The sequence below is a fragment of the Pygocentrus nattereri genome, chromosome 5 (assembly GCF_015220715.1).
Source record: "Pygocentrus nattereri isolate fPygNat1 chromosome 5, fPygNat1.pri, whole genome shotgun sequence".
Lineage (NCBI taxonomy): Eukaryota > Metazoa > Chordata > Actinopteri > Characiformes > Serrasalmidae > Pygocentrus > Pygocentrus nattereri.
The window spans coordinates 30,220,149-30,245,820 of NC_051215.1; the positions used below are offsets into that span (position 1 = coordinate 30,220,149).

The 25,672-nt window shown below is 38.4% G+C and overlaps 1 protein-coding gene across 2 annotated transcripts in view; it reads left to right on the forward strand.

Moving 5' to 3' along the window:
• prkceb (protein kinase C, epsilon b) overlaps window positions 1-25,672 on the forward strand; it is a 148,757-nt gene that overhangs the window by 32,122 nt on the left and 90,963 nt on the right. For both annotated transcript variants that reach the window (XM_017690593.2, XM_017690594.2), the window contains exon 2: window positions 10,853-10,916. In XM_017690593.2, coding sequence (XP_017546082.1) covers window positions 10,853-10,916 — 64 coding nt within the window. The remainder of the gene's footprint in view (window positions 1-10,852; window positions 10,917-25,672) is intronic.

The window sequence follows — 25,672 nt, forward strand, 5'->3', positions numbered from 1 at the left end:
ATTTGCCTGACACTTCAACACCGAGAGGCTTCACACCCTGCATCTCTGTTGTCTGAGCATGTAAATGCACTGTTCCTTCTGGTTCTTGAAATTGGAAGGTTAGTTTAGAGCTTGCATACATCTTTTGAAACTGCTTTGATATATTTCGTTAAATTAGTGTCAAGTGCCACTTGTCAACATGAATCGTAAAAATACCCATTTGGAAAACATATATGGGCATACATTTTTGGACATGCCAAATACATTGCTGTTCATGCTGTAATACATTCCAAACATTAAAATGTATTTTAGAGTATTATTTTTTATTATACATGTATTTTGAAATCTGTGGGAAATATTACACCTAGAAATGTACCACACAGAAATACATTTATTTATCAAATACATTTGCAAATGTCTAAATATAGCCAAAACACTGTCTAATGCTGTCACGATTGGCCCCTCCCAGTCCTGTCCATGTGTTCGTGTTTTGGTTTAGTCCATGTGCGTTTGTTTTGGTATCTGTAGTCCTGCCCCTAGTTTTGTACCTCCGCCCCTGATTGTTTTCACCTGTCCCTCGTTTTCCCTGTATACTTAAGCCCTGTGTTTGCTGGTCTTTGTTTGATGTCTCGGTCTCCGTTTGTTGTGTTGATTCTGGTTTTTGTCATGTCTGTCCCCCGATCTGTCCGTGTTGGCTATATGAACCTGAACTGTTTTGACCATGACCCTGGATTTGCCCCTAATAAATCTCGCTTATCTCAGCACATGCGTCCGCCTTCTCGCTCCCCGTTACAAATGCACTTGAATACCTTTTAAAATGAATTTGTATTCCAGTACCTTAGTTTTAAATATTAGCTACTGCATCTTTATTATGGCAAAATCAAATATTGTAGGTATTACTGCACTGTGAAAATGCAGTTGGATGATTTGATATTTTGTGTACTTAAATACATTTTATGTGAGTTTCTTACAGCAAACGAGTATTTTTACTTATATCTGTAACCTTTGTTAAAACTATATATATATATATATATATATATATATATATATAAACAACATAAAATGATAACTGTAAAACAGTTAAAATAATTAAATAAAATGAAGTCTAAATAGTTGCAAAGCAACCAATCACGTAAACAACACGTAAATTCTCGTAGCTTTAGTCTGACGACCACAGCTGCCCAGCAAAACACCAAAAATAAATGTTCTGTGGTTTAATTCTTGCTTTGTGTTTACTGGGAATAAATGGTGTTTTGGTGAAGTTACTCACAGTTGTCCTGATGACCATGACTGCCATGTTATTCCAACTGAGGGTAATCTATTTGTGAATAGACTATGTCAGATACTGAATGATTGTATGTCAATTAACCTTGATGGAACTGTGTGGGTGGGAGCGGGCCAAAATGTTTTGGTTGCGGTTGGGGGTGGGACAAACGATTCTGATTTTCTATTGGAGTGGGTGGGAGCTGGATGAAATCTTGAACAAACAGTCCAGTGCATACATCAGTTACATTACATTACATACATTTGCAAGATTATTCGAAAATTGAGACTGTATGCGTTTCTATGCTCCTAGCATGCATTTTACAAAAAAGAGAAGAAAATAAACACTGAAAAAACGTTTTCAAAAACTTAAAACTTGAAACAGGGCTGTGCTGTTTGTTTTGCAGTACACAGCTATGCATTATTTCCCAGTATGATAACCAGTTGCACAGCAGAAGCCACAAAAGCCACGGCCTCTTTGTGAAAGTACTAAGCATTACACTGAACGATGGCACCAGCTTTGTCTACAGTGAGCTCACACTAACACAACATAACTATAGCAGGGGCTATTGATTGGGAAAGCAAAGGGGGAGGAAGCCGAAATAACAGCCAATGTTAGGCACAGTTTGCGCTGGGTAATGAAGCCATAACGGTGGCTCCATCAAAACCAGATTAAAGGAGGAAATGGAGGGAGGATGTACGTATGAGAGGAATGGAGGGAGCAGAAGAGAAATAGCTCACATGAAAGGGAATGTGAGTGGGACAGAGAGGAAAAGTATGTGAGAGAGACACAGAGAGAGCGCGAGAGCGAGAGGATATGTGTGGGTGTTAGGTTAGAGGCGCGCAATAGTCTATCATGTAACCACATACTCAGCGCAGGTTTACACAGGATGCATTACATGTCCTATTGTAAAGGATATGCTCGGCCACACTTACACTGTGTGACAAACGCAGATTCACACTCCCACACCTGAGCCGCGCTTGTTGCAAATAAACTACGACTCTCATTTCAGTATCATGCAGCCAGGCACACACTAATGTCTCAGTGCAGCATGAAAAGGCAATCAGAGAGCAGAGCTTGTAGTTCTGAGCCATGAACGCTTTTTCTACACATAATCACATTAGAAAATATTATCCTAAATAAGGAGGCTAGAGGTAGGCAATATAACTTATTGTGATAAATTACACCACAGTGTTTTTTTAAGTGATGGGTTATCATCTAGTCCTGTCATGATCAAGCAATTTTAGCTAAATATTAATTGCCATATAAATGATTGCAATTAACAGTATAATTTTTTTTTATTCACTGTATGCAACTTTTTTAGTACAAGATTAAAGTGACCAAATTGGCTGATTAGCTGTCCAGCTTTGTGGATTAGATGCACAGTCAAACATTTTATCAGCAACTTTGTGCTTTTATTTTGGCTGAACATTTCAGTACTTGAATGCTGCTGCTACATCTATAATACCAAAATGATGTAGTATAATTACCCTCGACTCATTGTTTTAAATATCCAAATGTTTTGTACATTCAATGTAGAAATTTATTTTATTCATGTTATGTAAATAGACATATGATAGAATTTTTTCAGAATTTGAAATACCGGTTTGGCCCATAAAACAACAAATTAAAAGGTTATATTTTGCAGGCTAATAAAAAAAGGCCTTTTTTTAAAATGGAAATGCCTGCTGCTCCTCACCTTGTGTTAAAGTTGCTATTTTGAAGATACAAGGTTTTTCTCACAGCAACAATGATGTATGTATGATATGGACATAAAATGTGATTTTTGATAAAGGTGTTAGGAAAACCCTACAAAAGCAAACAAATACTGCATATGCAAAAGTTTGAACACCCATGATAAAATTACATGTTGAAATAAGTTAACACATCCTCTGCATCCTCTAAACACTTACATATGGGCTTTTTTTCTGAAAATTGTAGTGCTCAAATTCAATTTTGTTTAACATATTGAGAAAAAACAAAACTTTAAATTAAACAAAATGTGCCTTAACTTTTGTACAGGCCACACTTTATTTTAGATGTTTTCCCCAATATGTTAAATTTAGGGTATAAACAGTAATAATTGTGTATTCATTTGTATTCTCTGTAGAGGATGTGCTTATATTCACATAGAAAATCAACCAAACATCATTTGACCTGGGGCATTAAAACTGTATATTAATTGTTTATTTCTACATAGACCCCAAAAATAAAGCTGTGGCATTATGCAGATGTTTAACTATCGGGATTGTGCAGGTTGCTGCAGCCTCCCACAGCAAAGCACAAAGCCTCCACCATGTAGCTAGTGCACATTTGGGATCAAGACAATGGCTGGGATTGGTGTAGCTTGGAGCATTAGCACTGTGTCTTTCACTGACTGGACGCAGCCAAGCACTCTGTCCTTTCACATGGCCACATGCTGTGGAACACATAGAGCAACAAGTCATATTTAAATGTTTGAAATCTTTGCCTGAAAACAGTCCATTAGACAGAGGCTCACAATGTTCTTCTGATGTGCGACAAATTCTAATCATGATTAATTACAAAAATGAATAAAATGTACCTTTATAAATTGCCATTCATTTGCATCATTGTAATACACCTATCTATATGCATTATTGTTTTTGTATATTTTTTAAAGCATCCATATCACGGAAAAACACATTTCCTTGTGTTTTATGAAATAAAAGTTTGAAGTAGCACATAAACATTGTTAAAGGTTTACAACATTCATTCCCCAGTCCATACAGTACATGTATACGACAACTTAACTGCAAAAACGTTTTCAATTCATTGTTTATATGATGTCACAAAAATTGACCCATTTACCTGTATCCACCTCATTAGCCTACAGCAGTTTAGCCCCGCCCGTTCACACTGAGGTCAGAAAGAGTGTGTATACCTTGACTGCTCTTCGAAAGAGGCCCAATACATAACAGCCAATTAGAACAGAGCGCATTTACATGTGTCATTCTTAAAGGCATAGTAGTAAAAACAAAGGATAAAGTGAGTTTCCTAACATCATTACTGAATCTCAGGGGGAAAAAAGTGGAATAGTAAAGATAAATAAGATATGGATCTTTTCTGTTTTTAAAGGCTCTTTTTTTAAGGCTTCATAGCTTATCATTGGAAGGCTCCTTTAGGTTTGTTGTTGCTCAGTGAAGTAAAACATTGATGTGGCCTTTTTAAAACCTGTTGACTCAAGTAATTCTCAAAATAATCAATAGATCACTCAATTCCTCATATAATCGATAGGGACAGCCATGACTGTAATATCTTTTCAGTGGCCATTATGGGACTCTAAAAGTGGCATCCAGAGATGTGGTGAGCGATGTGTATTGCTGGAATAACTGAATACAATGGAGAAGCTCAATGTTTGAAGTGGGTAACAATTACAAATGGAAAAGGCGGCGGAATGAATGAAGCAACAGGGGGAGGTGAATGCGATGCTACAATGAGTGATATAAACCTTTCTTATAGTTCGTCTAGTACTATAGCTACCTTACATGTGCATATGGTAAACCTCTACTCATTGAACCCATGTGAATAGACTTATAGAATGACTGAACGTGTGTGTGTGTGTGTGTGTGGACACAAACAATGGCAAATTTAATTGCTTGGTTTAATTCAATTCAGGCGCTTTTGCTTGTTTCAGTGTCCCCATCTATTCAGGTACAAGTGACAAAGTCCATCTTTCTAATGGAGCCATCATGCATGATGAAGTGTGTGCCCGTGTGTGCGTGCATGCGTGTGTGTGTGTGTGTGGTGTGTAGTAGCATGTGTGTATTTGTGTATATGGTGAGGGAGGCAAATTAAGTTAGAAGCTTATAATAAAGCTGTGTGATGTGTACATGTAAGTGGGTAAATTAAAGCTGTGTCCCTTATATAGGTATATGTACCTTGTAGTGTACAATACCATGCATAGTCAAACATCAGGTCTTATTAACTAGGTATATTATCACATTCTCAGTATTTAGTCTGTCCACTCTTTGACTTTATTATGTCTTACATTCTTTTAGGAGACTTGATTTCAGTTTATCAAAAATTCTGCAGGGATGTTTTTCACAACTCCAAAGTTCAGTCTCAGAAGTTGGTTGCATTTTCTGCATCTCACAATCCAAGTAATCCCAAATATGTTCAGTGATGTTGAAGTCTTGTCTCTGGAGTGGACAGATGTGGACTATTGTCCTGAAGCCACCAACAGAATGTACCTCAATTTTTTTTATCTATTCATTTTCTCAGCATAACAGCTTCTTGGCAGCTACACATCCTTTGAAGCAAGAGTGGAGCTTGATTTTCTCCTCTCTCCAAAAATTGAAAACTTAAAATGCTGCTTATCTGATGGTGACAGTTTTGGTGGTCGCCGAGGTCTTGGATACTTGTGTGATTTCAGTATCTCAGTTAACTTAAATCTAGTCTCATCAGAGAAGTGAAAAACTTGAACATATTGGCCATTTTGACTACAGATTAAATAAGTGAAGGGCGTTCTCTGACTTTTGCCCAGTAGTGTATTTGAAGAGTCTGTATAGCATAAAAGATTCAAACAAAAAAAAATGATGTATGGTCATAGAGTAGACTTTTGGCAAGTAAGGAGACTGCAGCAAAGAGAGAGAGAGAGAGAGAGAGAGAGAGAGAGAGAAGTGGGGAGAGATAGAGAGGAGGAACACAGAACACATTATGTTTTATCTCCGCGATGACAGTGTGTACAGTTGTCTGTTTAGCGTGTGTATGCATGAGGGATGACACACGGCAGAACTCCTTCTGCAACTGAGACCCCAGTACAAAAACATACAGATGAGGGGATCTGTGTGTGTCCTCCAGAGTCCTTTCGCCTACTACACCGGGTCACGGGTTTATTAGCTGCACCTACACTGTATGCCCAAAAGTTCAGACACCCTTTCTGATTAGTGACCTCTGAGTTGTGTTAGGGGGTTACACTGTACATGTGTTTTGCTGACAGAGGTGTTCATTTCCAGTTGTTGTAAACCAACTGAAAAAGTTGATGTTGAACAAACAATCGTTACAGTACAACAAAAACAACAGAGAACAGCTGGACATTTAAGGCAATTATTTGTTAATCACTTATGCTCGTGGGTATATTTTGGTTTGTCCATCTGAATTTACATGACCAAATCGTAAGCCAAATTATTCAGTAACTGCATGAAATAAATGCAAATTTTTATTTTATTTATGCATTTATTTTTTTAAAAGTTCCCCTCAAATTAACAGAAAATGTGTTTTATGATCACATATTGCGATGGACTGGCGACCTGTCCAGGGTGTATCCTGCCTTTTGCCCAATGACTGCTGGGATAGGCTCCAGCACCCCCCCGCGATGAAGGAATGAATGAATATGGCTATGTGCTTACAATTTACTGCTAAGAGCCAAAAATCTTAGATGTTCTTTGTATTATTTTGTAAAAGTAATTTTTACAGAGCAGATCACTGAAGAGACGCCATCTGGCTGCAGTTTATAGCTCAGATTTGTAGAAAAATTACTTGACTTTCAGTAGCAAACAAAAATGGTAAGTTCATCTTCTTTTATTATAAGGGTTTAAAATGACATCACCCGTCTATTGAACTGGAAAGAAGACAGTTACAGCCTCATATGACACCCACCTTTTGAATGTAGCTTATGAAATATGAACGTTATGAAGCCTATGATGAAGTGCATTTTGGAATCACCGGTGGTTCCAAGGAGTTTAAGGGGCTACATTATAAATGGTGTTAGCCATAGTGTGACTTTTCTGCCTGTTGTTTTGCCAAATTCTGCATATCTAGCAGGATTTTGTGTTTTTCAGTAGATGGATCAAACCTGTAGTGGAGAATTTCCTAAGTGTTGTACCCAATGTGAACAATAATTACAAAACTCTTGTCTGATGTGCCCCATAGAGACTATGAAATAGTTTCACACTGCATTTTCAGTGTTGTCCTGCTGCTGCTCACACTGTTTGAACATGTCTGTGAAGTCCAGCACAGGAAAGTGAACAAGCCAAGTTAGAATCTTTCTCACCAGCTTCTGAATTTTGAAAGCCATTTATACATGTTTGAAATCTTTGCCTGAAGACTGTCCACTGTATGTTGTAGATGTGTTACAAAATCTGAAGAGAATGTTTTCTAATTGGACATTAATTAATTACAAAAATGAATAAAATTGACCTTCTTTATAAATTGGCAGTCAACTGAATTATTATAATACACCCATCCCTATGCATTAGTAATTTTGTATGTTTTCAAAGTATCCATGTCATGGAAAACCAAATTTTTCTTCTTTTTATGAAAGAAAAATTTAAAGTAGCATATAAGCATTGTTAGGTTTTGTAACATAATCACTCCCCAGTCCATTGCTTTTTGAAAGAGGCCTAATACATAGCAGCCAATCAGAACAGAGTTCATTTTGTTGTCCTGCTGCTGCTCACGCTGTTTGAACGTGTCTGTGAAGTCCAGCACAGGAAAGTGAACAAGCAGAGTTAGAATCTTTCTCACCAGCTTCTGAATTTTCCATTCCAACTTAAATGATGTTTTAGTTACACTCTTTATGGAAAACAAAAGAAAAAAAAAAACAGTATTTAAATCTCTGTTTTCTAATTTCATTATCATTAAAATGATTTGTAAAGTCTCAGATTTTGACATTTTGTTGTAGGCCTAATAAAGTTAATAGGAAATCACATTCTAAGAGGGTCAGTGCCAGATTGCATCTCTGTAGAAAAGCATTAACCAATAGAATCCGGCACTCTCACATTTCTAGCCGACACTTGGTGTTGAGCACAATGACCTTAGGATCATGTCATCATGCCCAACAACAGGTGCCAATTAGAAGAACCCCCCACCATTGAGCCATGGAGCACTGAGAATGATCTACCACCCAAATAAAAGTGTGTGTGTGGGGGGGGGTTGTAAATCATATAGCATTGGTTACAGTCTGTAATTGTAAACCTGCACCTTTATGATAAGTGTATCAAATAAAATGGCAAATCAGTGTAGATGTTAAAGCTTTACAACATGCAGCACATCTGACATTCTAGACTCCTCACAAAGAGGCAACCATCAGACATTAATCACATATAAGAGATTTAAGATCCATTAATAAATGAAACCCAATTAAGGGCAGCCAGGAGACAATCATCTTATGATCGACATCATGTGTGCTGTACGGATTAATGTTTCATTGACCTTATTTGTTTCTTTTCCTCTGCTATCGTTTATCATTTTCATCAAGGTAGACCAGAAGTCGTTTGGCCATCTGGCTGATCAATGTGAGTTCATGAGCAGAAAGGAGGCTGTGAGGTGACTCACATAAAGCAGGAGGAACAAATACAGTGCTGTAGCTTGAGTTTGAGTTGTTTTCGTGTCTGAGAAAGACAGTGTTCTCCTGCGGGTCTGTCTGTCTGTCGCCCATTTTTATGTGTTGAATAAGTGATGAGACACCTTTACCAGAGATGCTGGGCCAGAGACACAATGACTCTACATCTAACTACCATTACAACAAAAACAGAGGAGCTTGTATTCAGAGAAAAACATATGAATACATTTTTATAAATAGTGTATAATTGAGTAGTGAGCATCATATTCATCTTTACAATCAAGAGCACTGAGTTGGCAAATATTCCTCAATTCAAAGCAGAGTTTGAGACTCCACAATGTGAAGCCAATTGTATAGTGTTAGTATGAAGAGAAATTAAAATTAGCTTCATTGCTATAGAGTACCACACACATAGAGACTGTGACTTCTTAGTTAGCTGATATAGCTTTCATTTTCGTTTATTCAATGCCAGTTAAGTTGTTATGAAGCTGAAGAAAGTTAATATTCTTAGATTACTTTGCTTACATTCATAGAAATACCACTTTTTGTAAATAATGGAATCTCACACACACACCTTCCAAGCCGCTTCTCCTTCTGGGTCACGGGGGTGCTGGAACCTATGCCAGCTGTCATTGGGAGAAAGGCAGGATACACTCTGGACAGGTCACCAGTTCATCGCAGGGCAGACAGACACATTCACACCAAGGGCCAGTTTAGTATGTCCGAACGGCCTGACTGCCAGGAAACCCATGCAGACACAGGGAGAACATGCAAACTCCACACAGAGAGGACCATGTTTGCCCTGTCAGGGGCTCGAACCCAGGCCCTCCTTGCTGTGAGGCAAAAGCGCTACCCACCACGCCACCGTGCCGCTAATATTGCAGTCAGAACTTTCTATATACTGATATGAAAGAGTAAACCAATTTCCAATGATGAATACAGAGCATTATTTTGAAGAGCAAACGTCCTTATCCAGTGAATCCTTCACATTACATCACATCACTGCGTAGCTTTAAAGGGCACATATCACGGAAAACTCAATTTTCCTTTAGTTTAAAAAAAAAAAAAAAGTAGTGTAGTGTCTTAACATTGTTAAAGTATCTGAAAAAATGTTTACATCCATATATGGAAACTAAGCTGCAAAAACAATTGTGATTCCTAAAAACAGTGCAAATCCAGGGTATTTCTGTGTAAAAATGTATTGTGACTGTTTTTGCTACATAAAATACCAAAAATGGCATAAATAGACCCAAGAGAAAAAGTTAAAAGATAAGAAAATTCTAGAATATGGGCCCTTTAACTTTCCTCTTGTATGTGGTTGTAAACATTCAACCACCGTTAAACAGTCGACAGTGCTCATGAGTGTGTAGTTTACCACAGCATTGTCTTCTCTACCTAAAAGACCACCTCCTTTAAACCAGACCATAAACAGTGAATTGCTGCATGCTCCTCTCAGAGAGGATAAAATGCTGGCTAGTTGCCTCTTGAAGCTGATTGACTGGGTTGTAGAGTTGAAGTAGAGTGCACTAGAACATCCTGTCATGCGCAGGTCAACTTTCCTTCAGGGCCAGAGACAGATGTTGCATAAAGAAAGAGTGGACAGATGTAACAGAGGATAATCCTAGTCCAACTGATTTACACTATTGTGAAAAAAAATGGATTTGTGTAAAAACCTGGCTTGTTACAAAGCATCCCCTCTTTACGTAACATTTACATTGCCAATGAATGTTACATAAAAAGGGGGATGATTTTATAACAGCATTTGCAAGAATGTGTGTGTGCAGTTGTATGCAAAGGTTTGAAAACCCCACGATAATTTTTTTTTAAAGTGAAAATAAGTTAATGTGTCTTTTTTAGTGTGCAATTAAAAGCACATTTTTAAAATATTGAATGAGAAGCGGCTTAGAAAATGGATGGATGGATGGATGAATGCAAATGAAACATGTTAGTGTTTGTGTGTGTGTGTGTGTGTGTGTGTGTGTGTGTTTGTGAGAGGCTGCTGACTGGCTACAGCTGCTAAAGGAGAACCCTACGCTGGCCACTTGTGATATTTAACATATTTGGCATTTTTACATAAATTGCTATGGCTGTGTTGATTAAAAAAAACAATGATGTGGCGGATCCATCAGACCGTTGAGTAACAAACACACGAACACCACAGAAGGGTTAAAAAATTAACAGAACACGTCATTTGACCAGGGGTGCCCAAACTTTTGCAACTTTATTGAAATGTGCTTGTGGTTCTATATAAGCAACAGTGGTCGTGATTATTAAAATGCTCATTCTTTTTTCAATTCACTTTACAGATAGACTTGGAGCCGGAGGGGAAGGTGTACGTAATTATTGACTTATCTGGATCTTCCAGCGAAGGTAACGTAAATTCTTCTGGTCACATTGCATGGACTGATTATACCATACTGTTCTATAGTCATTAGCACTAGTTCAAGGATTGGTTTGAAAAGCTCCTGGATGCATTGACTTGAAGCACCTCAGCAACGCAGCTTTTTTAGTTACTGGTCCAGGAAGTATGAGATGTCCAGCTTGCTGTTCAGTGAATCTTTCTCAGTCTTTATATATGTATGATGTTGAGTGTTAAGGGTTAAGAAAAGTCCTAACCTCAATCATGTGTTTCTGTGTTGCTGTGGGGAGAACTGTGTCGCATGACACAGACCAGATACAGACCAGATAGAGTATGGCCTAATTCCACCAAAAAACTGCTAGATGTGCTCCCCTTATGGCCATTCCCAGTGGCTCTTTCCTATCAACTCATGGCATTCCTGGATGGTGATCAGAGAGAGCACAGTTAAAAAGCTCACTCATTCCTCCCTGCACTCTTCTGCCCTGAAGGAGAAGTCTTTGCATGCCTGTCTCTCAAAAGCTCATCTTAGCTATGTGAAATACTACATTCCACCTACAGTAATTTCCATTAGAACATGAAAGTGAAAATTGAACGTCACTTATTAATCATTCTTGTTGTACTTATGGACTATTGCACCAGAGTAGACATATAGGTCCCATAGCACCAGCCTCTGTGTGTTTTGTTGACTAGTATGTCATTAGGCTCACTACTAATCCTGTTGTTAATAAACTTAGTTAAACTTAAAGTAGTCAGTCAGGAACACCTTCAGGTAATTTTCAATGCTGATGTATGCAGTAAAACATCCTATTAAAAAAAAACACTAATTCTTTGACAGCCTGGCAAACTGAAGAAATTGATGCATTTATTTGGTTGATTCATGTGTCATTTCCACATGAGTATAATGTATATAACTCTTGTAATATAAAAATGTTTATTCACAAAAGTAAGTCAAAAAAAGACAAAAATAAGCCAAAAAAGCTTAATGGAATATATTTCATTAATTTGGAAATTATGTACAAATTTGAATCGATTTAGCACAGCACTATCCACATTTTGCGTGCAGCCTAATAATCTATTAAAAATCTGTCTAATAGCTCAATCTGAATAGAATCCGTCCATCTATGCGCCTCAGTCGGAATTGACTAGTTCAATTCAGGCCATTCGAAATACCATTTTGAATGAGGTGTGTAATCCTGTAAATAATCATTTAAAATAGAGCCATTTTGTCCATTCAACAAAATCTAACCACCTAGAGAGCCACAACATTTTATGTCTGTTTTACCTATTTTATCCTGGCTGTAAGTGTGTCTCAGTATGTGCGAATTACAGACTTACTTTGCCCAGTTTTAAGCTTTAGCTCCGCTTTTCTCACATCTCTGGCAGAAAACTCCACAAAAGTAGAATAATTTCTTGTGAAATGTCTCGTAATGTTCAGCTTTTTGCAAGGCTGAAGTCAGCTTCTCATTCGCAAGCTTCTTGTTTGAATTTTCCTGTTCCACGTTAAACAGTGCCTGAGGCACCAGAATGTAACTGCTGCACCATTTAAGGTGAAACAGGAGAAGTTGAATGGGAATTTGACTTCAGCTTTGTGACTTTTTAGTGTTTAACAGTTTCTCGTTGCAGATTAAACATGTCAGGAAACCGGCTAGAGTGCGTATAAATGCGAATGTCCATTCATCTCCAAATTATCGTTGACCATCTTAAATATTTCTCTTTGATTTTTTGTTAGCTACTAGCTAGGCGAGATTGTTGTCTGTGTTGCTATCTGACCAGCAGTCTGTGCACCAACCTTCAGGTTCAAAAGTGGATGAATTAGCAGTTATATGCTACATTAACTCCAGTGTTTAAGGCCATTTATTGTGTTATAACTGTGTTAGAACCATCAGCAGAGCTTTATTTTACTGCAGAGGATGATTATTTTACTTTTACCCAAAAAATCTAATTCTGCTGTCAAGCCACAACAGGGCAGTAAAAGAGCCTCATGCGGCTCTGGGGCCACATGTTGCCAACCACTTGACTATGGGATTAAAGATGCACATATATTAATGCAGTCGTTCACGCCAAGTCTGGAACTGATGGACTGTGATGCTGCGTAAATTTTTTATCAGAGCCTGCTCTGTTGTCTGTGTTGTACAGATGCATTAAAATTGCGCTGTGTTGTTATGTTTGCAGCCCAAACAAACGTACTTCTGGATGGAAGCAGAACTCTTGTAGCTGAGCACAGAAGCTTATACAACACACAAATGCTGTCTAAAAAAATGCAGAAGTTAAAGACAGTATATGACAGACGAGAAAAATGTGTTTTGCAGTGTGAACATAGCCAAAGATGCTCGCTTACTTTCAGAAAGTGCTCATCTATCCACTGTATTATATCACATGGCCTTGTGTGGAGCAAACTGGAAAACAGCTTGGACAGCAGGTAAATAAGTCATTGCTATAAATCCTGGAACAGATGGCTGGTTACCATGTGAGATGGCTTTATGTACAACTGGTCATTTCTGAGCCATTGGTAACAAGTTCTCACCAGAGAGAAGCATAAAGACTTACGACTAAACGTCCTTCGTCCTTATCGCTTATTCAGATCTCAGTGACACAGTGAAAGAAAGTGTCTGTGACTCATCTGGTGTTTTGATGCTTTGATAGGTTACTGCATCAGGAAATGAACTCTTAGTAGTTCCTGTGCCTGAAATTTTGATGACTCATCAAAGAATGGCAGAGAAAAAGCTCCCCTCAGTCGTCGGGTTGTTGTCCAGTTTTCATTTAGTTGTCAGACAGATCTGATGTGGTAGACCAACAGTGAGCAGTGAGCAGTGAGCAAACTGACGTGCTAAACGACTGTGGCCTGCTGCTCTCACAGAACGTGGGTCTAGCTGTGTACATTTCAGAAAACGTCTGAGTGATCAGAGGCTTTACTGGATAGAGGTGGAGATTTGCTTGACAGCTTTGAAGTGTTAATTCGAGCCCAGCATGCATCAGTGCTTCAGCTGTGTATATTTCCTGGGGACTGACCCAGCAGACCTTGCTGTGATCTTGGATTTGCTTTTAAACGTCAGTGAAAAAAAAACAAAAACAAAATTGTACTGGATTTTCCATAATTTTAAATGTAGTTATTGTTGTTGTCTGGAGCCACACACACACACACACACACACACACACACACACATATATATATATATATATATATATGTGTACTGTATACTATATTGTCAAAAATATTTGCTCATCTGCCTTCACACGCGTATGAACTTGAGTGACATCCCATTCTTAATCTATAGGGTTTTATATAATGTTGGCCCACCCTTTGCAGCTATAACAGCTTCAAATCTTCTGGGAAGGCTTTCCACGAGGTTTAGGAATGTTTGACCATTCTTCCAGAAGATCATTTGTGAGGTCAGACACTGATGTTGGATGGCCTGGCTTGCAATCTCTGCTCTAATTCATCCCAAAGGTGTTCTATTGTGTTGAGGTCAGGACTCTGTGCAGGCCAAACTCAGACTCATCCATCGGATTGCCAAACAGAGAATTGTGATTCTTCACTCCAGATAACACGTCTCCACTGCTCTAGAGTCCAGTGGCAGCGCTTTACACCACTGCATTTGATGCTTTGCATTGTGCTTGGTGATGTTAGGCTTGGATACAGCTACTTGGCCTTGGAAACTAATTCCATGAAGCTCTCTACACTGTTCTTGAGCTAATCTGAAGGCCACATGAAGTTTGGAGATCTGTAGCAATTGACTGTGCAGAAAGTTGGCTACCTCTACGCACTATGCTCCTCAGCATCCATTCGGTCATTTTTACGTGGCCTAAGTTGCTGTCATTCCCAATCACTTCCACTTTGTTATAATACCACTGACTGTGGAATGTTTAGTAGTGAGGAAATTGCACGACTGGACTTGTTGCACAGGTGGCGTCTGATCACAGTACCATGCTGGAATTCACTGAGCTCCTAAGAACGACCCATTCTTTCACTAATGTTTGTAGACGCAGTCTGCAAGCCTAGGTGCTTGGTTTTATATGCCTGTGGATATGGAAGTGATTGGAACACCTGAATTCAATGAGATGTAGATAGATATAGATATATGTATAATAACATGTTTAACAGCTAAAGTTCAGAAGGTTATTGGACACTCCCTCCCCTCGCTGGAAGACCTCTACAGAACTCGCTGTCTCAGGAGGGCTTACACAATCATCAAGGACAGTACACACCCAGGACATAGGATGTTTGAACTGCTGCCCTCAGGCAGACGTTACCGACACCTCACAACAAGGACAAACCGTTTGATGGACAGTTTTTATAACAGGGCCATATCCCTGTTAAACAAAAACTATACAGTTCACCGGTGGGCAGATGTTTCTGTCTGCCTACAGGGATAAGTGCAATGACCCATGCTGCTAAAAACAAAATATAATGTGCAATAATTGATGCTGCAAATGTCAATTTCCTCACTTGTGTATATAGGAAAGCTTAGTATGTAAATAGGAGAGCTTAGTTAATTTATGCTTACGCCTGTATAGTTAACCGTAGCTCTAATCTGTTATTTAATTTGTTTATATTTTAAAACTTTTCTATTTTATATTTAAACTTTCTATTTCTATTGCACCAAGAGGGGAGGGGGGGCTGTAGACCAATTTCGTTGCGCAAATGTACAAGTACAATGTGTAATGACAATAAAGGTTCATTTCATTTCATTTCATTTTTTCATTTCATTTTCATTTCATTTTCATTAAAGTAAATCTTCAATATTTTTTTGTGTAAAATGTTAAAAACAAATCCGAACAATACATAGACAAACTTATTTACTTTTTTCAGTATTGCTTTTTATCAATAGCCCCTAAGGCCTGTATGTCAAACACTAGGCCCGTGGTCAGGCCCATGACATAGTCCTATTTGGCCCACAACATTGTTTTAATTTTCAATTCTTATTAGCCTGTTTCACCATGAGATGCAGTACAGTCCCCAACATGCACTGCAATATGACCCCCTTCACCCAGCAACAATCTAGGGGGAAACATGCCTGGTGTCTAGTTCAAGCAATCAGGCAGTTTTAAAAACTACCTAAAATAATGTATTTTTATTTTGAATTATTTTTTAATAAATAGCTTTCCGCCCGATGACAGCTGGGATAGGCTTCAACAACCACTCCCTTTTTTTTAGTGATTGAGTTTGACACCCCTGCCCTAAGGCCTAGCAAAAAAAGTTGTTAACCTTTGTTTCATGTCTAAGTTTTAGTCTAAAATCTAAAGTTGGCTTTTTGTAATAGTTTTCCATTCCACCTTAAATGGAGGTGCTTAAATGTAAACACTGTGCCATTTAAGGTGGTGTAGGAAGATCGATTAAGAAGCCAAATTCATCTTTGTTAAATTTCTCAAGTCATTCATCTCATCTGTCCAGCACACTCGTGCCTTCAACCTCTAGACACTGTTGGAATTTGGAAAATATTACAGTCATTCATGCTGGTCCACAGCTTGTTCACGCACAGGCCCCCAACTGCAGTGTTTTCCATTGCAGCTGACGGAGCTCTGAGACGGTATGGAAGGAAACAAAAGTGAGGTAGTTGTTTTGGTGTCTATGTTAGGATAAGGCTAAGCCCAAAATGCCAGCCATTCCTTTATGTCACATAAGCAAGTCTGTTTAAGACTTAACAGAACACTGCCAAATAAAAAAATGTAGCCCTCATTATATCAACGCATAGCTACTTGTCTCTCCCAGTGGCACCACAGTGGTCTCTAAAGCATGACTTCCTGGTCTAAAGACCAGGAGACCCCATTCTGATGAAGTATCTCGAAGGTGGAAGTAAATCTGAATTGTTCCTTTAACAAAGTTTGGTGGCTATTCGAAATCATTGCAGTATCACTACTGCTTGCTATGTAAATCAGTGGCTCATCAGGATTTGTTCAGGACTTTTATTTGTGTAAAGTATGCTGGGTAAAAGTGCAGGAACATGCTACTTTAAACACGAGTTGTGTATCAAAATAACCCTGTAGTAGGAGAATACTGCCTATATATATATATATATATATATATATATATATTGCATATTTCACTCATTTGGATGTAAACAAAGTCATGCTGAGTTGCTGAGAGAGAGAAATGGAGTCGGATTTCTGTACAGTGGTAGTGACAGGAACCAGTGGTTGCAATGTCAACACAGATATAACCATTTTACTTACTGTCCAAAACCATCAGTGAACCTATATGTATCTTCTGAGTTTTATTTGTAATGCTGATAATGATAAAATTGTGCTAAATCTGACAAAAAGCTTTCTTTGGGGACTATTTTGCATGTATCTCTCTGCCATGAATTGATTTTTAAAACGACATTTTACGCCCAAAACCTTATTTCAGAAGCTATCATGTTAACATGTCTCATGCATCAGCAAACGTATTCGCAACCATTTCATGTAATAGCTCTCAGACCTCATGGCTCTTGTGTAAAACTAACGTAGCAAACTTCAGACACCAAACATGCTTTGACTAACTAAAAGGAAAGGAAAAAATATTTAAATTTGAGTTTTTGCCAAACGTTTTCTTTAGCAAACCCTTGTTTCAGTTCATTAGAGGCTAAAGATTGAGTGACAGGAGCTTCTACTAGAGTAGACAGCTAAGTGGCTGCAATGTAGACATGATGCTGTCACCAGCGGGCAGCAGATGACTGATTATTTAGAGCTTAATTGTCCTGTTAACACAGAAGAGAGAGAGAGAGAGAGAGAGAGAGAGAGAGAGAGAGAGAGTATGTAATGATGGAAAGCTGTTGTGCCAAGTTCATACATCATAGTGCCTGGAGAACGTGTCGTAAGTCTGAAGGTAGCAGTTGCAGTGAAATGTAATCCAATCTAGTTCTTTGTGTGTGTGTGTGTGTGTGTGTGTGTGTGTGTGTGTGTGTGTGTGTGTGTGTGTGTGTGTGTGTGTGTGTGTGTGTGTGCTGCTTGCAAACAAAAAATGGCTGCATATGCCACTCACCACTCTTCATAACCTGACATTTCTGTGCTGTATTCATATGTGAGCTTTCTGTTGGGTGTGTCTTGCTTTGAGCATCAACATGCTTACTTTTACCTTTGGTAATGTGAAATGTTTTGTGTATAGAGCTTAACGATATGGTTCAATAATATATTTATTATTTGTTTATTATTTGTTATTATAACATTATTATTATTATTATTATTATTATTATTAGAATTCAGTCGCTATGATGTAAACATAGTTATTCAGTGCTTTGATGTGAGATGCACTATTCAAGAGATCATGATGAGATCATGATGTCTATAAGGCAAATATAGCAATTTTTATTTGCCTTCCAAGTGTTTTTATGTGTAATATTTATGGTAATATACTAATAAAAAATATATAGGGCAAAAATATAATCATATAATCAGAACTGTAATAAAACAGTGTCTCACACATCAGGCAGCGTATTCATACTGTTACATGTTGTAACTTTCTGTGAGGTAGCTTTTAGAGATATGAAACGCTTCGGCCATCTGGATTGCATCACTGCTGGTGTGAATGATTCTGGCTCAGCAGGTTTCTCTGGAACCCCCCCGCCCCTCCTTAGGTCTGAACCCTGAGGAAAACAAGAAGCTCATTTTGGTGTGTATTAGATTTAATTTATGAAAACCCATTTCACGCTGCTGAGGACATGTTGCCACACCTTTCTCTCTAATCCTGATATATTTCCCTTAAACTCATCACCTTTTTGACTCTTCATAATTTTAACCCTGAAAATAGCGGCCTGGCTAACTCTGCTTTATATCTGTTTGATTTCTGCTGCTGTCAGTGAGTGGCAAGATGTCTTCTCTCTCTCAGCCTAGCGAGTGAAAGACACACATCGCCGTTGCTCAAAGTAATTGTTCAAGATTCAAGGACAAGCAACAGAAGAGAATCATATTTTTTCTGAAGATATCACATAATTGGATGGAAGGACAAATTAATGCCACCTTAAAGAAAAGAAAGCTTTAGCATTTATCTCAAGTCATATATTTCATATGGGCAATGGCTTGTTGTGTAGACAAGGCCAGGAGACCTCAACGCTGTCTAAAGCAGTTGACTGAGAAATGTGGCTCCTCAGCCAGGTCTTATTGGTTTGGTGTCCATGTCAGACTAAGGCCAGCACTAAATGGCCAATAGTTCTTTCATGTCTTAAGTAGACTAAGGGAGATGATCATGGGTCAGCTGCATTTTCATTTTTTCTTTTCTTTTGAAATGTGACTAAAAGGCATAACGTTAGAGTGGTTTGCACTGATTGTACGTCATGTTATCCACCTTTATTTGTAGCTTACCAGTGGATTCATTGCCGAGGCTTAACTGCACTCATCATGCTTCTTTGTATAGAATCGTATATTGCTCTGTGGCCATATGTCCTTTCTTGTTTCTTTTCTATATTAATCACCAGAAGGTTCTCTCTCACACAGAGGGGCGTTGGGTCTGTTTCTGAAGGAAACTTTGTAAATGCTCGTTTATGTTGATTTGATTAAGTCTGTGTTTGATGATCCCAGCTGTGTGAGCTACTTTGTAGCTGCCTCTTTCTAAATGTAACACTGTAGGCCGGTTGTTATAAAATGGATTGGTGTGTGTTTTATAGGATTTGTTTTTTGTCTTGTTGGCTGTTTGGTTGAATAAGGTAGTGAATGTGTGTGTATTTTAAGAAGATTAAAGAGCTGGGTGTAAAAGGAGGCGAGTGTGAGGGCAGCTAAATGTATGTTTATCATTTTATATCATTTTTTTTCTCTGGCATCGCTACCAAAACCCGTACAAACTGTCTAAACCTGTGCATAGTCACTGGTTGGCTGTGTAAGCTTATCTTAGATTCGCTCGTAAACCTGCAGGAAGAACAGGAGGAGCGTACATGCTGAAAAATCAATAGCTACATGAGTCAATACAGGGAGCAAAGCTTGGTTTTCAGACTAATCCGTGGTGATGTAGAGTCTTTGGGAGATCACAGAGCAGGATCAGTCTCTCAGACACACACACACACACACACACACACACACACACACACACACACAAATGATCATACACACTGGTAGATACATTCAGAGTAGGTAGTAAAGAAGATGTTGAGATCATGGCACAAATAAAACAGTCAAAACAGCCTTTAAATACAAGTTACTCATTTCCAGGAGATACTTCTGAGGAGATTAGATGTAAGATCATCCTCTTGTATAGGGAAGGAGGAGGACAGAGGAAAATAAGAGAAAAATATGGAGAAGTGTGGCTGTCACACTTCTATTGAGAAAACAAAACAGCAAATAGGAAAACTGGACATCTGGGATTACTTGGATGGTGAGAAGCAGAAAATTCAATCAACTCCTAAGGCTGAACTTGGAGATAAAAATATCCTTGCGTTTCCAAATGCTGAAAAATTGGAACTGGAAGCTGAATAAATATGGTCTCTGACTTTAAAACAGTGCTGTATGTCCGATTGATCTTTGTTTTGTGCAAAATACATTGGAAGTCATGTGTCTGCAGAGGGCTGCTGGCTGCTTGCCTTGCATCAGTTCTGCTCAGCATCACCAGGCCTCTCACACACACGCACACACACACACACACACACACACACATACACAGACAGGCAAGATGCAGACAGAATGATGAGAGATGTGACTGCGACGAGTTGGAGACACAAGAAAACAACACTTTCTACCAAACAAGATGCAGACACATACATCATGAAGCATGTGAGCTGAAAACTGCAGTGATCCTGATTGTAACAAATGTTATAACCATGCCTATATATATATATATATATATATATATATATATATATATATATATATAGGCATGGTCATGTTATAACATTTGTTTATATATTTTGTGTAACTTCTTAAACTCAGTGGAACCGTATGAGTGGAATCTTCACTCATATAGTCTACACAAATTTCATGATATGATATGGATTAGAGGTGAATTCTACAACCTAATAGAGGTGCACTCTACAACCAAAAAGAGGTGCCTTCTACAACTGAATAGAGGTGAATTCTACAATCAAAAAGTGGTGTACTTTACAAGTGAATAGAGGTGGACTCTAAAACCCAACAGAGATGGACTCCACAACAAAATAGAGGTGGACTCAAAAAAGGAATAAAGGTTCAAAGTGATGTCTATACATCTCAAAGAAACAAGTTATTTGTTATATGCGCTCTCACTTTAGCTTCTCTTTTCTCCTTGCTTTGGTAACAGACAGTTGTCTGAAGTCCTTTCAAATGAGTAATTTTAAGTATATTTATTTTAGGCATATTTTAGGTACTAGCACAGTTATCTGATCCTCATGTTGAGCAATGTCATCGCTCTGTCACTGTTCAGTCTAACAAACTTTGTCCATCGTACTCGACTGAGAAACCTCTCCATTACAAGTGGCTTGCCTAATCAGGCTTCCAACGTATGCTAACCATATCAGTTCCCAGATCTGTTCAGTGTTTTTTACATCATCGTCATTACATCTGGCGAATAATATGATGAACAAATATGTTCATTAATATTTTTCTGGTAAAACTGAAGGTTATTTCTTCATATCTAACTTTAAACACTCAAACGGTTAATAATCGCTGATAAATAATTCATATTCACAACAAGGGATATTAGAAAGTTTATAAATTCAACAAAAATCCAACAGTTTGTGAGGGTCATAATTTGGCTTGGTGTAATGAAAGTTCAGTGTTAAATTAAACAGTGCATAGCAGATCCTGAAAATATAGCAGTAAAACATACAAATACACACTCTATATCAAGCACATGGATGTATTTGCTACACTCTATGTATTCTAAAGTTTAGTTCTTTTATATTTAAATTATTTTGGTAATTTGAGCTAAATTACACTCAGATCAGGGATTGCTGCACCCCCACAAGACAGTAAGAGGTACTGAATCCTTTGTTGCCGAAATGACGTGACCTGCCTCTTTGATATGCTTGTCAAGGCACTGTTTTGAGCACGCCCATCACTGTCATCAGTAGACTAGCTAGAATATTAGCGCTGTTTCCAAGACACGTTACACAGTAAAACCCTACAAAGACAAAACTTTCTTTATTGAACTGCCTTTCATTCCACAGCAGCTTATAAAACGTGGCAGAATGCCTTGAACAGGCATTGCATTTCATTCCATTTCATTTCTAATGGATCACTTTCAGACTCAGAAGCGCTGAGTCATCAATCCATGAGCTTTTCTCTCCCTCTCCCCATTTGGATGACCATATGGAGCTGGCTGCCTTGTGGATGTGTGTGTGGATTCGTGGCAGAAAGAGAGCTGCAGCTGAATCCTCTTGAAACTGGATCTGCTCCTACGGAACTGTGTCATTGCTTTCAGACAGAAAGACAGAGGCAGCGAAAAGTGATTTCCGACAGACTTCATCACAAAGTGTTCACAGTCACACATAAGCGACGCCTTCCTTCTTACACTCTCCTGAAACAGTGTGAAAAAAAGATTCACAGTTTTGTTTTGAGCCATAATTAGAATGACATACAATCTACGCATAGAATTTATACCACTTTTCTCTGAAATGAAAAGATTTGCCATGTTTTAAGCGTAGCTTTACCTGAAATGGAAGGATGCATTTTTGTTGCTAAATCTGATTTATTTATGACCAGATTGACTGATGGCTGATTTTTTGATGATTTTTATCAAATCTTTCCAGCACTCTTTATTAGTCTACTTTCCACAAGCCAAACTTGTAATATAAATATTATTTGCTCATTAATGGACCAAACAGCCATTTTAAATAAGTTGCCTATTTAAATAACATGAATCAAAAAGTGCTACATTCAAAATAAACTTGCAAAAGAAACTGGCTATTTAGCCCAATGAGTCATGGAACATTTTGTTGCAGTGCAGCGTTCACAGCAACACTACACTTACCTGCCTCACATTACTTACCTTATAAAAACACAACACATACCTGCCGAAATGAAAACAATAAAGTGGCCAGCTTCATGTTCTCAGCAGAAATCTGTTGATTCTGACCTCGGCCTATTCCAGTGGCATGCCTACTATGAAGTGATTTTAGCGTTTATCTGAGGCTGTTTTGATAAGTGAGCTCAGATTACAAAAGAAAAGCAGAACTTCAAAGTGGTAATGTGACAGTAGATTATGTAAGATGTACAAATAAAATTGTATCAGGCAAATCCAACACAAACTGTAATAAACAAATATCATTGATTGAGATATCAATGATTGACTTAAAGGAATGCTCCTGATCTGTTTGTAATATTTATGTCATACATATGATTACTACAGTTTCTCTAGACATAGAAATAAACAGAAAACGTGTCCACTGAAAACACATTTATGATAGAGATCATTCATTTTGCAGCATCTCTTTATCCCTTACAATTACACAGGCTGTTTTTACTGTGTCTTTAAGTGTGATATATGTAAATGAGCTCTGTTCTCACTGGTTGTCCTGTATTGTTTACATACTATGTCAAACGTCATACTTTATATAAAAAAAGCAAGGAAAATTGAGTTTTCCATGATATGGGCCCTTTGTTGGGGTGAACCTACCTATAGGTTCTCCTACCTGCCCTGCCGTTAGCGTGTGTATGTGTGTGTGTGTGTGTGTGTGTGTGTGTGTGTGTGTGAGGGTGGACAACAGGGACAGGCTGCTGAATGGCTACAGCTGCTAAAGGAGAGCCCTATGCTGGCCACTTGTGATATTTTAATCTGGTATTTTTTACATAAAAACAGTAATGCGGTGGGTCCACCAGGCCGCTGAGTAACAAACACATCAACACCACACAAGGGTTAATGCCATGGTAATATAACACTGCTCTCTGATGATGATAGCTTGAGCTAGAAAACAAATGCTTTCACTGACTTTTTCAGTGAGATACTTCACTCATTCATCATTAAGAGCTGTTCATCTCTGAGGGCTGTTACTGTGGCAGTAGCTTCTGTCTCAAGGCTGCTGTCGCCCAATGCTCTGCTGCTCAACTAATATTCTTCTCTCTGGCTTGGCATGAACAGCTGACCATATCATGGTGGCCTTCACGGTTCCTCACCCTGACATGTTTTATTTCATGCGTCCTCTGCTGCTCGCTAAGTGCTCAGACATTGTACATGATATACAACCTCAGCCTGTGTATCAGCTAAGACAGATTACTAATACTGAGCTGCTGAACCAATGGACCAGATTAAAGAAATAACTGACTCAAAAATACTGATTTTGCTAATTCTGGATAGAAATCTTCCTAGTTAGCAATAAAAAAGGAATACTAGCTTTCCTTCTCAAGTCAGACAAAGGCTGTACTGTATTCATTCATTATTATTGCAGTATTGTAGTAGGCCATACATTGAAAACCTCATAACCTCCAGTCATTTTAAAAAGCATAACATATGTGCTTTACCAGTTCCTCATAAAGCACATTGTAAAGCAGCATTCCAAATGATGCTGAAATAGATACAAACAAAAATAATAAACTGAAAAACAAAAACAGTTATAAGTTATTAGAATTTCTTGTGACTATTTGTGAGTATCTCTGCTTATTCCGCCACATTGTGCCTTGTTTTGAGCTTTCCTGACTCACTTTGAATTTAAATTAGTTAGTTTGCTGATTTGCCCACATTTTTCCCCTAGACCACTGTCCAGCATCCAGCACCCTCTGGTGTTAATGTTACTGATGTTAATGGTGTTGCAGGCATCAGTGGTGTGTTTTGCTTGTTAATGATACTTCACACATTTGATGGACTTTATATTAAGCAGGCATTTCCCATGGCAGTAGCTGGACATTTTTGATGGAATTGGAAACCAGAGCTGTAGTTGCACACTCTTTCCTCCCAAAATGTCTAAAATTATTGTTCAGCTAGTTAAGCTAGTTAGATTTGAAGATGCTTCCGTAGTGCTGATTTCTCACGTTCCACATAGCCTGCACTGAGGACACTGCTGGATGTGCTATTGCATTTGTTTAGATAGGCTGTCAGCTGTGTCACCTGCTGTCCACTTTATTCACTAATGGAGGAAAGATTTTGGGTGCACTCCAAGGCCTGTTGCTTATTTTTACCCCTACCCCTTGTTTTCGAGTGTCACATTGCCCCTTGGAACTGATTTACAAAGGGTTAATGCCTGAAATCTTCCCCTGCGAAGTGGGACATCCCTTCAAGAGCCTGACATGTCATCAGTAGTTGTTGATGACTTTTACATAAACAGACAGGATGAGTTTTGCCAGATATTTCCAAAATGGCAATAGGCATGCTTTTGCAGTTGTCTGCAGCAAATCGGAAAATAAAGATGTTTTGAATGCCTGGGAATGCTGGTGGATGGGTTTGTGGTATGTTGGATAGACTGCAGACAAGTTTTGTTGTAGTTAGCCTAGCTACACAACATGCTGGCTAGCATGTATAACGTTAGTTTAACATTAGTTACATTGATTTCTGTTAACATTTGATAAACCTGTTTGTGATACACACAAACTGTATTGATCGTGAGTTGACTTCTCATACCACTCAGGTATGTTTGAAATCAGTTTGAAGGGCCATGAAGGCCCCTAGCACATCACTCTTGCCCTCTATCCCAACAAGAATTTGGACCCCCTATCTCTAAGTGTGAACGAGCAAAACAGAGGGGTAGGGCTAAGTGATGGGGGCAAAGGGTGAAATGGGATTGGACCCAATTAAAGTCAGGCATAGTAAAAATGATCACGAAACGTGTTCAAATAACTCATATCCCTGAAAACAAACTTAATGATCAAACAAACAAACAAACAAACAAACCACATAACCACAGATCATTGACAATTGTGATGCACTACAGACCCCCAGACTTCAGTTTTCAATTGTTAT